The sequence below is a fragment of the Phyllopteryx taeniolatus genome, chromosome 14, assembly GCF_024500385.1.
Source record: "Phyllopteryx taeniolatus isolate TA_2022b chromosome 14, UOR_Ptae_1.2, whole genome shotgun sequence".
NCBI lineage: Eukaryota > Metazoa > Chordata > Actinopteri > Syngnathiformes > Syngnathidae > Phyllopteryx > Phyllopteryx taeniolatus.
Window position 1 is genome coordinate 24,211,448 of NC_084515.1, and position 14,343 is coordinate 24,225,790.

At 40.2% G+C, this 14,343-nt stretch overlaps 1 protein-coding gene across 2 annotated transcripts in view; it reads right to left on the minus strand.

Annotated features, from left to right (window-relative positions):
• Positions 1 to 267: 267 nt before the first annotated feature.
• adcy8 (adenylate cyclase 8 (brain)) overlaps positions 268 to 14,343 on the minus strand; it is a 63,331-nt gene continuing 49,255 nt past the window's right edge. For both annotated transcript variants that reach the window (XM_061796414.1, XM_061796415.1), the window contains 10 exons: positions 14,154 to 14,254; positions 11,335 to 11,536; positions 11,171 to 11,260; positions 9,729 to 9,901; positions 8,715 to 8,793; positions 5,785 to 5,943; positions 3,791 to 3,937; positions 3,610 to 3,702; positions 3,348 to 3,462; positions 268 to 1,617 (listed from right to left, as the gene is read on the minus strand). In XM_061796414.1, coding sequence (XP_061652398.1) covers positions 1,121 to 1,617; positions 3,348 to 3,462; positions 3,610 to 3,702; positions 3,791 to 3,937; positions 5,785 to 5,943; positions 8,715 to 8,793; positions 9,729 to 9,901; positions 11,171 to 11,260; positions 11,335 to 11,536; positions 14,154 to 14,254 — 1,656 coding nt within the window. In that variant the 3' untranslated portion in view covers positions 268 to 1,120. The remainder of the gene's footprint in view (positions 1,618 to 3,347; positions 3,463 to 3,609; positions 3,703 to 3,790; positions 3,938 to 5,784; positions 5,944 to 8,714; positions 8,794 to 9,728; positions 9,902 to 11,170; positions 11,261 to 11,334; positions 11,537 to 14,153; positions 14,255 to 14,343) is intronic.

The window sequence follows — 14,343 nt, forward strand, 5'->3', positions numbered from 1 at the left end:
ATTGACCATAGAGAAAATACTGTGAGGTGACAGATTCTGACAGCTATCATAAATTGTGACCTATCTTCCAAACTGCGGGGGTTCCCTGTGGTGTAATTTCATATTTCTTCAATTTATGTTAACGTCACATTAATTCTAAGCTTAGTATTCTATTCTTATCTATCTATATAGACATTTAGGACTGTACTATTCATGCTTGACACCTGTACATCTGTAAGGAAAAGAAAACCAACGGCGCTCCAGACAGAAGACAACAGAAGGCAGTAATATAAAAAATTAAACATTTTAATCGTGTGGTCGCATATAAAACAAATAGAAAAAAGAAAGATGGACACAGCGAGGGAGGAGCAAAGTCTGCGGTGGTGAAAGGACACATAAAAAGAGGAAGTGACAAGTGACATGAACGTCGTCGAGACACTCCGGAAAAACCGACAGTCAGACACACGGCAAACGGGGGCAGGACGTCCGTCCGCTCCCCCGCGTTGTAACAACATTCAGGAGGGTCCAGCGGGTCTGGTCCTCCCCCTAGGGTTGCATAATAACAGGACTATTCAACGTTGGAAACTTTCCATGAGAATTTGTGGGAAAACAATATCCTAAACTTTCACACTCACTTTCTCACCTGAGGCCAATTTGCTGTTGAGTCTTCAATGAAGCCAACAATGCTAAGATATTTTTGGAATGGAAGCAGTCCCGTGCTTGCGTGTGTTTTCGACGAGTAATCCAGCAAATTTGCTAATTCCACGCAGGAAGGCTGGAGCCTGCATTGGAACCTCCACCTTACTTGTGATATCCCAAACTATGTGAAAATGATTTCACTCCTTATGTCGTTTTTTTTTTTTTTTTTTTTTTTTTTTAGCGGAAAACGTGATCTACACACAAGAAGGCTGGAGCCCAGATTCTAACCCCTGACCTCAGAACTGTGAGGCTAATGAGCTAACCACTTCTCACTGTGCTCCCTGACTATGCTACCTTTTCTATAAATTCCCAGAACTCCCACGGAAAGTTTCCAAATTAGAATATTGCCCAAATTCCCCTGCTTAACTTTATGGGCAATCCCCATCTCTCCGCCCCCCCCCCCCCCCCCCCCCCCCCATCCTCCGCAACCCTTGTCCCCACTTCAGGACACGTCAGTTTTGTCAGGGGCATCGGCGAGGTGCGCCGTGCCCCCGTCGTTGGCCAGCAGCGTCCTACGGTTATAGTGATGATGATGGTGTGCCTTCATGATGGCCGAGTTGTTGTTGTCGTTGAGGATCTGCTTCTGCTTCTGGCGGTTGAGCGACTGGACCAGTCCCAGCACCACAGCAGCCAGCGAGTACTGGCCGGTCATCTTGCGCGGCTGCATGGTGAGCGGGTTGGGCAGCACACGGCCCGACAGGAAGTGTGTGCGGATTTTGCCCTCCTGCTCGCTGATGCCCTTTACGTAGATCTCACCGCGGTACTCGAAGGCGAACCCGCGCTCCTTGAGGATGACGCAGGTTTCCTCAGGAACTTGGATCTTGCCGCTCACGCCCGTGCTGTCCATGCGGCTTGCCAGGTTCACCGTCTTGCCCCAAATGTCGTACTGGGGCTTCTTGGCACCGATCACACCAGCCACCACCGAGCCCTGAGCCATGCCTGAGCACAACGCACAAGGGAAAGGAACTCTATTAAGATATGTAGTGAGAAATGTAGTGAAACACACCCAATATCGAATATGTAAATAAAAATACAATAAGAAATGTACTGAGAAATATAGTAGATATTCATTCATTCATTTCCCATACCGCTTATCCTCACTAGGGTCGTGGGCGGTCTGGATCCTATCCCAGCTGAATCTGGGCGAGAGGCGTGGTACACCCTGAAGTGGTCACCAGCCAATCGCAGGGCACATATGAACAAGCAACTCTTCGCAACAACGAGCAATTTAGAGTCTTCAATCAACCCATGATGCATGTTTTTGGGATGTGGGAGGAAACCGGAGCACCCGGAGAAAACCCACACAGGCACGGGGAGAACATGCAAACTACACGCAGGCGAGGCCAAATTTGAACCCGAGTCACATGTGCTAACCAGTCGTTCACCATGCCGACCATAGCAAGATATGTCGTGAGAAATGTCGTAGGACATGCAGTGTGACGTAGTGAAACACGTCAGAGACATGTACTGAAAGGTTATATAGCTTTTAGCGAGAACTCTAACGTATTAAAAACATGCCGTGAGACACATGAAGACATGTAATGAGACAGGTGAGGCTATATATATATATATATATATATATATATATATATATATATATATATATATAGTGTGTCGTGGCAGAGAGATGAAACACATAACGGGGTTTGGCACACTACATATCTTGCTACATATCTCACTAAATGTCACACAACATGTCGTGAGGAATGTAGTAAGATATGTAGTAAAAATGTAGTATGACAGTGAGAAATGTAGTGAAACATGCCAGAGATGTCTAGTTGTAGTAAGAAATGTAGTAGAACATGTAGTAAAACATGTTAGAGATGTAGTGAGACATGCAGCATGACATGTAGTGAGACACAGTGTATCATGTAGCGAGAAATGTGTCAGGAACATGCAGTGAGACCAGTAGCGACGCATACTGAGACAGGTCGGAGCGAGACGTGAGATTCATGTAGTGCGTGAGAGTTTACCATGTAGTGTGGCATTGAGTAAAAAAATGTAGTCAGACATGTAGTATGACATTTAGTGAGAAATATAGTGAGACATCCAGCATGAAATATATTGAGACACGTAGTGAGACAGGTCAGAGCAAGACATGTCAGAGTCATGTTACAGTTTAAAAAAGTAAGAGACAGAATCAGAGTCGATCAGTTGTCGAACAGAACAAGGTTTCTGGAGGGGAGTGAGAAAAGAAGACGACAAAAAACAAAGCACTAACTGGGGTGCAAGGCACAGCCAAATCCCCCCCACCCAAGACCCGCCGCCCCCCAGAGATAGGTGTATGTGGTGGATTAAAAGAAAGGGGAATGAGTGTGTGTAAGGCATTCAAATCCTGGTGGGAAGGTAGGGCGGAGGGGCGGGGCGCCTGGACCAGGAAACAGCATTGACGTACTGAAACCCGGTCCGGCACCCGTGAAACTCTGAATATGTGTGTGTGCCCAGATGTGACTAGTGAAAAAAAATATTTACAGTGAGTGATGTGAGTGTGTGCTAAGTGAGTGATTAAGAGGCATGGCTCCTGCAGGTAGGGCCTATCAGCCAGGACAACTACAGATAGAGAGGGCCGCCCTATCCAGCCAGCACCCACTACTATATTGTGTGACATGGCAGAGACATAGTGAAACATAGTGTGCTGTGTAGCGTGCCATGTGGTGCGCCACATTTACCTATTCTGAGTTCAAAGTTGTTGAAGGAGTGTTTGTTGATTTCTTGGATGCTTTCGTTGAGAGCGATGGCAAAGTCGGCCAGCGCGCACAAGTGACCCCATTTGTCTTCACACTGCTGTTGACACACAACAACAACAACACACACACACACACACACACACACGCACACGCACATACAATCCAGTACAAAACACAGCAGCCAATCAGATTTAGCTGGGGCAAGAAGTCACAATCGCAGCATCATAACGCGGAGGATGCTCACCTGCTTCTCGGGAGACAAACCCGACACGGCCATGTAAGTGCTGCCGATGGTTTTGATCTTCTCGATGTCCTGGAATCGTTCTTCTCCCAGTAACTGCATACAAAGACACACACACACAACGTCAACACACACACACACGCACGCACAAACACATGCATGAACAAAACACATCGTCGCTGACCTCGTCAAAGTCGGCAATGATCTCGTTGAGCAGTCGGAGGCATTCCACTCCCTGGTTGTTCATCTCCGTCTGCGAGTAAAAGTCAGCGAATCCTGGGATGGACGCGAACATAACGCCCACTGAGTCGTAAGACTGAGAGTACAACTCCTACAACATGAAACATGTGGAGAAATACATCGTATTATATGGAGGTGCTACAATTAATCCATTCATCGACAGCTATTTTGATAACAGATTCATTGTTGAGAGACATTGTTTCACTTGAACTTGTCATAATTCTCAGAATTTCAGCCTCTCAACAGTAAATATTCTCAGATTTTTGTAGTCCTCCTTGAAAGCTGATTGATTATCTTTGTGTTTTTTCAACGCTGTGTTTGATTATACTGATTGGACTTGATTAGGAAAGCCACACCCCTGTCTATATAAGACCTTACAGCTCACAGTGCATGTCAGAGCAAATGAGAATCATGAGGTCAAAGGAACTGCCTGAAGAGCTCAGAGACAGAATTGTGCTAAATGATTTGCAATAGTATATGTTGAAATCTCTATTTTAACGTTAATGTGACAAAAAAAGTTAACTAAATAAGTTGTTTGTGCTAACCTGATATGCATACAGTTCAGCGCTCGCTCACCAGGGTCCAACGTGTCTGCTGTTCCAGCATGGCACCCCCGTCGTTATGGAGCGTTTGTGTCTTTGTTGCGAAGGTGAAGGCAAGATAAATTATGAATGTCTGGAGATCTTGATCAATTATAAATGTCTAGCGATCTTTCCGCTCCCAAAATGAGTGTCGCTAATTAACCGGGACGTCATTAAAGATGCACACTGGCTGCCTGCTAATCGGACCTTACATTATTCATTATCATGATCCCATTTATTGTTATTATTTATTACTGCCGTTTTTGGAAGCAATCAGCGGAAACCAACAACACTGACAAACATACTAAGTGCCTTTTTATTTTTAACTGTACCGCTCACATATAGGCACATATAGAAAAACAATGCACTGGTGGCCAGTCACTCTGTCTTCAATGAAGCTAACATAATAACATTGTTTTGTAATATGGAATATATGGAAGGATAATATTGATTGGACGCTTGTTAGCCTCATCACCAAAAGTACAATCAGAATCAGAATCAGAATCATCTTTATTTGCCAAGTATGTCCAAAACACACAAGGAATTTGTCTCCGGTAGTTGGAGCCGCTCTAGTACAACAGACAGTCAATTTACAGAACACTTTGGAGACATAAAGACATTGACAAAAAACAACAACAAACAACAATTGTGCAAAAAGATGCAGAGTCCTCAGTTCGAATGGCTAATATCGCAATAGTCCGGTGCAATGACCATTGTGCAACACCTTTTGGTCTGATTCCTCTGCCTGCATCAACAGCTTTTGAATTTGTTACTTTTTTTTTTAAACTATATCTTCAGCAGGGTTTCCTAGTAGTTAGCATGTCTGCTTCACAGTTTTAAGGTTCTGGGCTTGAATCTGGGCTCCTGCTTGCTTGTGGGAAGTTAGCATGTTCTCCCCACTCTCATGTGTGTTTGTACCCGTATGATGCATTCCACAAAGGTTCAGGGAAGGTGGTAGAAAGGTTAAAATACTGGCGGTGGTTAGAATAATTGACTTTCCGGAGAGTCCCTATGTCACAAGATAAAAAACAAAAAACAAAGGTGCTGATTGGTCTGTTGTCGTACTAGAGCGGCTACGCCAACTACGGGAGACAAATTCCTCGTGCGTTTTTGACATACTTGGCAAATAAAGACAATTCTGATTCTGATAAATTCAATTTGAAATTATACTATTCAGATTCAGTTTTTAAATGCAATGTTTGAACTTACTACAAATTCAAGTTATGTTTTTCGAATTCAGTTTTTGAATGCAATTATTCAAGTGTAGAAATTCAGATTCAAATATAAATGATTCAAATTCACTTCCTGCTGGCACATATTGCAGCCCATACGTACAGCGTAGCGCACGGTAGCTCACCTCATTGTCGCGGTCCTTCTCCAGGAAGTGCCTGGCGACGTGGCTGGGCAGGATGTTCCTGAGCATGTTCTCGTTGTGTTCTCGCAGCTCCTTCATCTCGTTGATTTCCTCTTTGGCCTGAACGCGCCACAGAAAGTCCAGGCGGGCCGTGTACTCCAGCTGGACGCACACCCAGAAAAACCACACCGCCCTTTTAGACATTCAGTCCAGCCGGTTTGTTCGGGGGTTGTTTTCTTTATAACAATTTTTTCGTAGTTGAAAGTGTGTCCTCGCTAATGTACGCTGCTTTCACTAAAAACATGGCTGTGAACAGAGAGGAGCTACTTTACGAAAGCAAAGTCGGTGTTGACAAATTAGGCATTTGGTCGCTATATTTAATGACATTTCTGACAATTCTAGCAAATTTAAAACAAAAACAAAAAAAACAAAACACTTTTATTCACGCTATTAATTAGGGGTTGAACCGACTAGTCGACTAGCTGATTAGTAGACGTGTCAACTTTACCACTCCACACAGTCATCGTTGACAAATTAGCAATTTGCAGTCTATATTTAACAACTTTTCTGACGCTAGCAACATTTTTTCAAAAAAGCTACCGCACTTTAATTCCCACTATGAAATAGAGGTTGACCTGACTAGTTGACCAGTCAACATGTCAAGTTTACCACGCTGCACAGTCAGTGTTGACAAATTAGCCATTTGGTCACTAGATTTTAATGACTTTTCTGTCAACTATAACAACTATTTTCCCAAAAAAGCAACTAATTCCCACTCTGAAACAGAAAACACGACTGGACTCATTTACAAGTTTTTTTTTGTGTATAGCACTTATTTTCACAATTTCTGTCAAGAAAAATATATTTATTTTTGTGGAAGTTGATGCTGAGAAAAGAACAACTTGCTGAATAAAAACCGTTTTTAAAGTTGGTTTGGTATCAGGAGAAATAAAGCAAACTCTGGAAGGGGCGAAAAAGCAAAACCTATTTTGAAGAATGTCATTTGCTTTTTCTATAAGCAGAGTGGAAAATGTGATTACAATCGGAATTAAGATTTTTGCCAAAAAATCTGACATTTTCTTTTAAGATTGTATAACCCATCCCATGGAATGACTCATCGAATAAGGTAATCATCAAATAAATGTTAGGAATGAAATAAAAAAAAAATAATTCGCTTGGTTGCATCAGTTATTAATTTGAGAGCCAAATAAGTTTCCAAGGCGACAAACTGAGCGATCAATAAAGGTTGTAATGAAGCCTTGAAGGAGTTGTGCTGATTGGTCTCTTGTGTTGAATGAACGCCGGCAAAGCGGTCGCAAATTGAGAATTAATACATATAAATTAATTATGGGGGCGCACACGCTTGGGAGCGTTTGAGTGCCTCTTGCCAGCAATCATTGACAACACTTTGCTGAGGAATCCGACTATCAATTAGCCGCTTAATCGTTTACTGTCCTCATAATTCATTTGGATCCCCGATAATCACATGCGGCACACACGCAGAAACACATGCTTATCGGGTGTGCTTAAAGGCTTTTAGATCAACAGGAAGCATTAAAACTAGTGAATGCACCAGCGTATGGGAAAGTTAAATGTTTCTAAACCACAGCGGCACACATGATCAATATTCAGGCAGTAGTTGACTTCAGCGAAGTCATTTTCAGCGTCATTTGATTGACAGGTAGAGGTCTCACTTCACAGTCCAGCAGCTCGAGGGTGGGCCTTATTTTGCATTTTATTTATCCTTTATTTAAGCAGGTAAACGCTTATTGAGAGATAAAATCTCTTTTTTAAAAGCCAAGAGGCAGCAGAAATTATACAGTATATCACGTGACAACATTCATACAATAAGTGAAAAATAAAGACCAAAAAATAATGTGATATTAAAATGTGTGGCATCTGATTTAAAAAGAGTGACAAAGCTCAAATGCATACATTTACATACATACATGGTTTTGTGTTCATTGAAATTGGGCAGGCTTTAACATATTTTTTTCGGACTCTTCATAGTACGTTAATGACTCTATGCCCATGTGACCAATGTTTAATATTTGTTTAAGTGCGATTTTTGGAGACAGGACCTCAGTCTGATTTATTTATATTTTTTTATGTATCTAAGATATTTTACTTATTGTTCTACAATGCCAATGGTCGAGATTCTTTAGAATTGAAAGTGAATTCTTCTTAAAAAAAAAGTGTACTTGAATTATTAGGCTCTATAATATTATATCAGCTGCATAGAAAAAAAAATAATTTGCAATTAGAATGGCTTCTTTGTAATGATACTTGTCAGAAGTGTAACTTATTTGTTGCCATGGAGGCGATGATTATGTTGGTTGAAACTTGACAGCAAGCGAAATGTGGATGCAACATTTAAAAAAAAATCAAAAATCAAAAAATTACAATACATTTAACAGCAACGCTCACTGGCCGCAGTTTTTGTTTGCATCATAAAAGCATCTGGTTTTGGCCTTTTTATTTCTATGACACGAAACCAAAATGCACTTTTGGGCCATTTTCGCCCCCAAAAATTGGTGACTGAAAAGTCGTGCATCACTATTTAAAACAGCCATATATAACAATGGACTGGTCGTCAGTCAGTGTCAGGGTACTTGTAAACAATCAATGGTCTGGTGGCTAGTCAATCTCAGGGCAAATCTAGAAAAACAATAGACTGGTTGCCAGTTAATGATTCAAGTTTCAAACCTCGAACATTGTGCAACCAGTCCATTGTTTGTCTGGAGGTCAGGATGGAAAATATTCCAGGAAAAAAAAAAAAGTCATTTTTTTGTTTTCATTTTTCTGCAAATCTGCATGTACCTGTGGTGTTTTTTTTTTGGAACAAAATAAACTAAGCACCAGGGTCAAATGTCACGGAGGGAGATCTTGACACCCGAGGTCGGGATTGTTTGGGGTGGGGGTGTCAATCTAACCTGCTGTCCATGGTAGAAGACGGCAAGGAGGAACATGACCATGAGAAGCAGCGACGTCTCCTTGGTACCCAGGAAGTTCCTGCGAGTGCAGAACACGAGAAAGGCAACATCATTGTCTTCATTACCACAGTCATTTTCTTCAAGCTCAGCAGTGTGGGCTGTTTTCAATAACAAAATTGATGCCAACAGAGAGGAGCTAGTTTACAAAAGCTCTCTACTAGTGCAGTAAACTTGCTTGGGAAAAAATGCTTTAAAGGTTGTTTGGAATCAGAAGACATAAAGAAAATGCCAGTGGTGAAAAAAAACAACACAAAAGCAAAACTTGATTTGGAAAATATCAGTTATTGACTTTTTCTATAAGAGAAGGGAAATCAAATAATTGAAATCAGAAATCACATTTTCATAGAACCTTTTAAATAAAAGTCAGTAATCAGATTCTTGTAAAAAATAGTATCAAAATCGGAATCTGAATTTTTGTGAAAAGAAATTGATTAAAATCAGAAATGAGATATTTGTGAAAAAAAGAGATTCAAGTCCGAATTAAATTTTTTGTGAAGAAAAAAAAAAAAAAATTGGAAATTGGATTTTTGTGGGGAAAAAAATCTTTTGTAGGCAAAAAAAAATGCAACTCGGAATACAGATGTTTAAGAAAAAAAATATATTAAATTGGGGAAATTTTATTTTTGTGAAGAAGAAACGATCAAAATCGCTAATTGAATTTTGTGAAAAAAATGCATTAAAATCAGAAAGAAATATTTTGGGAAGAAAAATCGATTTAAAACCAGAAATAGATTTTTTTTTGGAAAAAACTTAAATTAAAATGGTACATTTTTGTGACAAAAAAACAACAATTTACAAATTGGAATACAGATTATTGTGAAACAAATTGATTGAAAACAGAAATTGAATTTACGTACACCCCCCCACCCCCACCCCCACACACACGCACACGCACGAATGGCCCATTCACAAAAAGTGTGACGATTGTCTAAGTGTAAATTCGAATGTGCTCACTCTGTGTTGCGGTGGGCGACGTCGTAACGCACGAAGAGCGAAGCGTAGAACGCTTCGGTGAGCAGCGAGTAGACGGCGACCATCAGCAGCAGCACGGCCAACTTCAGAACCGAGTTGAGACGCAGGAAGACGGCACACGTTACCATCGCCAACACACCCGTGAACACAAAGTACTGCACCGACACAAAAAAGAGCACAAAAAGCACACGCCTCACTTTACAATTACACCAATGTGTGTTTATTCATCAAGTGACTTTAAAGAAGAGCAGCGTGAGTTGAGGTCCTTCTTGTCAAATAGTGATACAGCTCGGATTGTTGTGAGTCAAGGCATGGTGGGATCATGGCATGTTGGCGTCATGGAATCATGGCATGATCGAGTCTTGGCACAATGTAATTATGACATTATGGAGTTATGGCATGATGAAATAATGGAGTCATGGCATGATGGAGTCTGAGCATGTTGGAGTTTTGGCTTGATAGAGTTAGGGAGTCAAGACACGAAGTCATGGAGTCATGGCATGATAAAGTTATGGAATTATCTCATAATGGAGTCATGGCATGATGGAGTTTGGGCACAGGTGTCAAACTGGTGGCCCGGGGGCCAGATCCGGCCCACCACATCATTTTATGTGGCCCGAGAAAGCAAATCAAAATTGCTCATTGTGTTCTGGTGTAATACCATTGAGATATTTCCAAACATTATTTTTTTTTTGTTACCAATTCCCCTTTGAAAAGAAATGCCATAGTTGAAAAACATGTTTTTATAGGCTTCTGATTTCAAAACTGGTTATTCATCAATGTGTTGTGTATACTGTATGTGATTAGAATATATTTGGTAATCTTTCATTTATATGGGTTCACAGCCATAGTGGCCCTCCGCGGGATGTCATAACTACGATGTGGCCCGTGACAAAAAGTTTGACATCCCTGAGTTAGGGAGTCATGGTATGATTGATTCATGGCATCATGGTGTCATGGCATGATGGATTTATATCATGATGGAGTTATGGCATGATGGAGTTAGGGAGTCAAGATATGATGAAGTCTTGGAGTCATGGCATGATAGAGTCATGGCATGATGGAGTTATGGCATGATGGAGTTATGGCATGATGGAGTTAGGGAGTCAAGACATGATGAAGTCATGGAGTCATGCCATGATTAAGTCATAGCATTATGGTGTCATGCCATGATGGAGTCACGGCATGATGATGTCAGGGAGTCATGGCATGAAGGAGTTATAGACTCAGGGCATGATGGACTTAGGGAGTCATGGTGTGATTAAGTCAAAGCGTAATGGCATTATGGCATGATTGAGTCTTGCATGATGGAATTATGACATGATGGAGTTATGGAATCATGATATGATTGAGTTATGGAGTCATTGCACAATGGTGTCATGGCATGATGAAGTCCCGGAGTTGCGGCGTTTGCTTGCGCTTACCTCTGGGTAAAAGCAGATGTCAGCGATGGCATTGGAGTTGTTGAAGGTGTTGTTCCTCAACGTGCCTGACTTGTCAAAGTCGCACCACAGCTGACACACAACAACAAACAGCAGCAATTCATATGGGGAAATAAATCTGTGCAGTATCGTACGCGGGTACTCACAATGTTGATCATGGCTGCCAGGAAGTTGATGAGTATGGAGAGGAAGATAACGACGTTGCGCGCAGTGTACGTTTCATTGATCCAGCAGCATGCCTGGCGCAGGACCAGAGGCAAACACTTGTAGTCCTCAGCTGTAGTCACCAGGACCAGACACGAGTGCAGCAGAATCAGGACTGAGAACTGCACCACCATTGGCACCATCCTACACGCCGCACAATAGTATAGTCAGTCACCTAGTAGCTAGGTCAGATAGTCATTAAAAAAGCTGGATAAGTTCAATATAGTAAACCAATTAGTAACTAGGATTGATAGTGAATAAAGTAGTAGCTAGTCATTTAGTGAGTAAACTAATTGACTGGGTTTGATCTTTGGTGATAAATGGGGTAAACTAGGATTGATGTAGTGAGTGAAAGAATAGTTTATAATAGTTTCATATAGCGAGTAAACTGTCTGACTTGGTTTGATTGAGTGAATAAACTTGCTGGCTCTTTTTGAGATTATAAACTATCTTTAATGTATTGAGCATACTAGCTGACAAGGTTTGATATGACCTAGGTTCTATATAGTGAGTATATTAGCTGGCTAGGTTTCATATAGTGAGTAAACTAGTTGACTGTGTTTGATGCAAGTAAACTAGCAGCTAGGTATGATATAGAGTAAATGTTTTACATAGTTTTAATACAGTCAAGCTCATTAGGTTTGATGCAGTGAGTAAACTACTCGCAAGCTTTGATGTAGTGAATAAAATAGGCTTGATGTAGTGAGTAATCTAGTTGACTGGGTTTGATGTAAGTAAACCAGCAGGTAAGTTTGAAACAGTGTAAACTAGGTTTAATATAGTGAGTATTTTAGCTGGCTAGGTTTCATATAGTGGGTAAACTAGTAGCTTGATTTGATACAGTCTGTAAACCAGCTGACTAAGTTTGATATAGTGAGTAATAGTAAACTGACTCTGATTCAGTAAGCTAGGATTCATATAGTGCGTAAACTAGTTGTCTAGGTTTGGTCTTTGGTGATATAGTGGGTAAACTAGGATTGATACTGTGAGTAAAAGAATAGCTTGGTTCAGTTTGGTATAGTGAGTGTACCGGTTGACTTGGTTTGATTTTGTGAATAAACTAGTTGACTGGGTTTGATGTAACTAAACTAGCAACTAGGTTTGATATTGAGAAAACTAGGCTTTGTATAATGACAAAATTAGCTGGCTAATTTTGATATAGTGGGTAAACTAGTAGGTAGTTTTGCTATAATCTATAAACTAGCTCATTAGGTTTCATATAGTGTGTAAACTAGGTTTGGTCTTTGGTGATATCGTAGGCAAACTAGGACTGATATGAAATAAAGAATAACTCACTTTAGTACTGCAAGTAAACTGGCTGACTTGGTTTCATTAAGTGGGAAAACTAGCTGGCTCGGTTTGATATTACGAGTAAACTTGGTTTGATATTACAAGTAAACTACATTTGGAAAAGTGTAGTGAGTAAACTTATCGCAAGGGTTGAGGTACTGAGTAAACTAAGTTTTACATAGAGAGTAAAATAGTTGACTAGGTTTGATGAAAGTAAATTAGCAGCTAGGTTTGATATAAACTAGGTTTTATATAGTGAATATATTAGCTTGCTAGGCTTCATACATCTACTACGGTAGTTAATTTTGATATAGTCTGTAAACTAGTTCGCTAGAATTGCTATAGTGAGTAAATTGACTGTTTTGAGTCATTAAGCTAGGTTTGCTTTAGCGAGTAAACTAGTTTTGATGTAGTGAGTAAACTAGCCTAAAGGTTTAAGGTAGTGAGTAAACTGGGTTTGATGTAAGTAAACTAGCAGCTAGTTTTGATATAAACTAGGTTTTATAATTGTTGACAGATTATATCAAAACTAAGTAGTAGTTTACGCACTATATGAAACATGGCCAGCTAATATGCTCACTATATAAAGCCTAGTTTATATCAAACCTAGCCCCCATTTTAATATAGTGACTAAACTGACTCGGTTTGATTCAGTAAGCTACGTTTAAAGTAGCAGCTAGGTTTGCTATAGTGAGTAAACTAGTTTCAACGTAGTACGTGAGCTTGGTTTGATGTAGTGGTTAATCTAGTTTCAAATTTCGATGGAGTGAGTGAAGAATTTTTTTATAGGGATTAAACTATTTGACTGGATTTGATGAAAGTAAACTAGCAGCTAGGTTTAATTTAAAGTCAGCTAGGTTTTATATAGTGGGTACACTAGTAGATATTTGTATACAGTCTGTAAACTAGCTGACTTGGTTTAATATTACAAGTACTCTAGGTTTTATGTAGCGAATAAATTAGCCACAAGAGTTGCTGGAGTGAGTAAATTAGGCTTTATATAGTGAGTAAATTAGTTGACTGTGTTTGATGCAAGTAAACTAGCAGCTAGGTATGATATAGAGTAAACGTTTTACATAGTGAGGAAAAATAGCTGACTAGTTTTGATATAGTGGATAAACTAGTAGCTAGTTTTGCTATAGACTGTACAATAGCTGACTAGCTTTGATGTAGTGACTAAACTGCTTTGTTTGATTAAAAAAACTAGGTTTAATATAGTGAGTAAACTAACAGCTAGGTTTGCTGTAGTAAAATAGACTAACTCGCTAGGTTTGTGATAGCAAGTAGTAATTAGGCTTTATATAGCGAGTAAACTAACTTTCTAGGTTCGATATAGTGAGTAAAGTATGTTTGATATAGTGAGTAAATTTGCTGACAAGGGTTGATATAGTGAATAAATTATCTAAGGCTCATTTAGTACGCAAACTAGTAGTTCGATTTATTCTTTTTGTCAAATTGTGTATTGTTTCACCTGGCAGAAGGCAGCAGACTTTGTATAGTGGTGATGAAGAGGAGCACGATGAAGGCGCAAACCAGGTTCGACTTGAAAACTTCGTCCCTCATCTGCGAGTACTTCAACATTCAGGAAAGAAAAAGAAGAGTGAGATAGTGAGGGTGAGACAGGAAACGCAAACCCTCACACACTAAAACAACACACATCC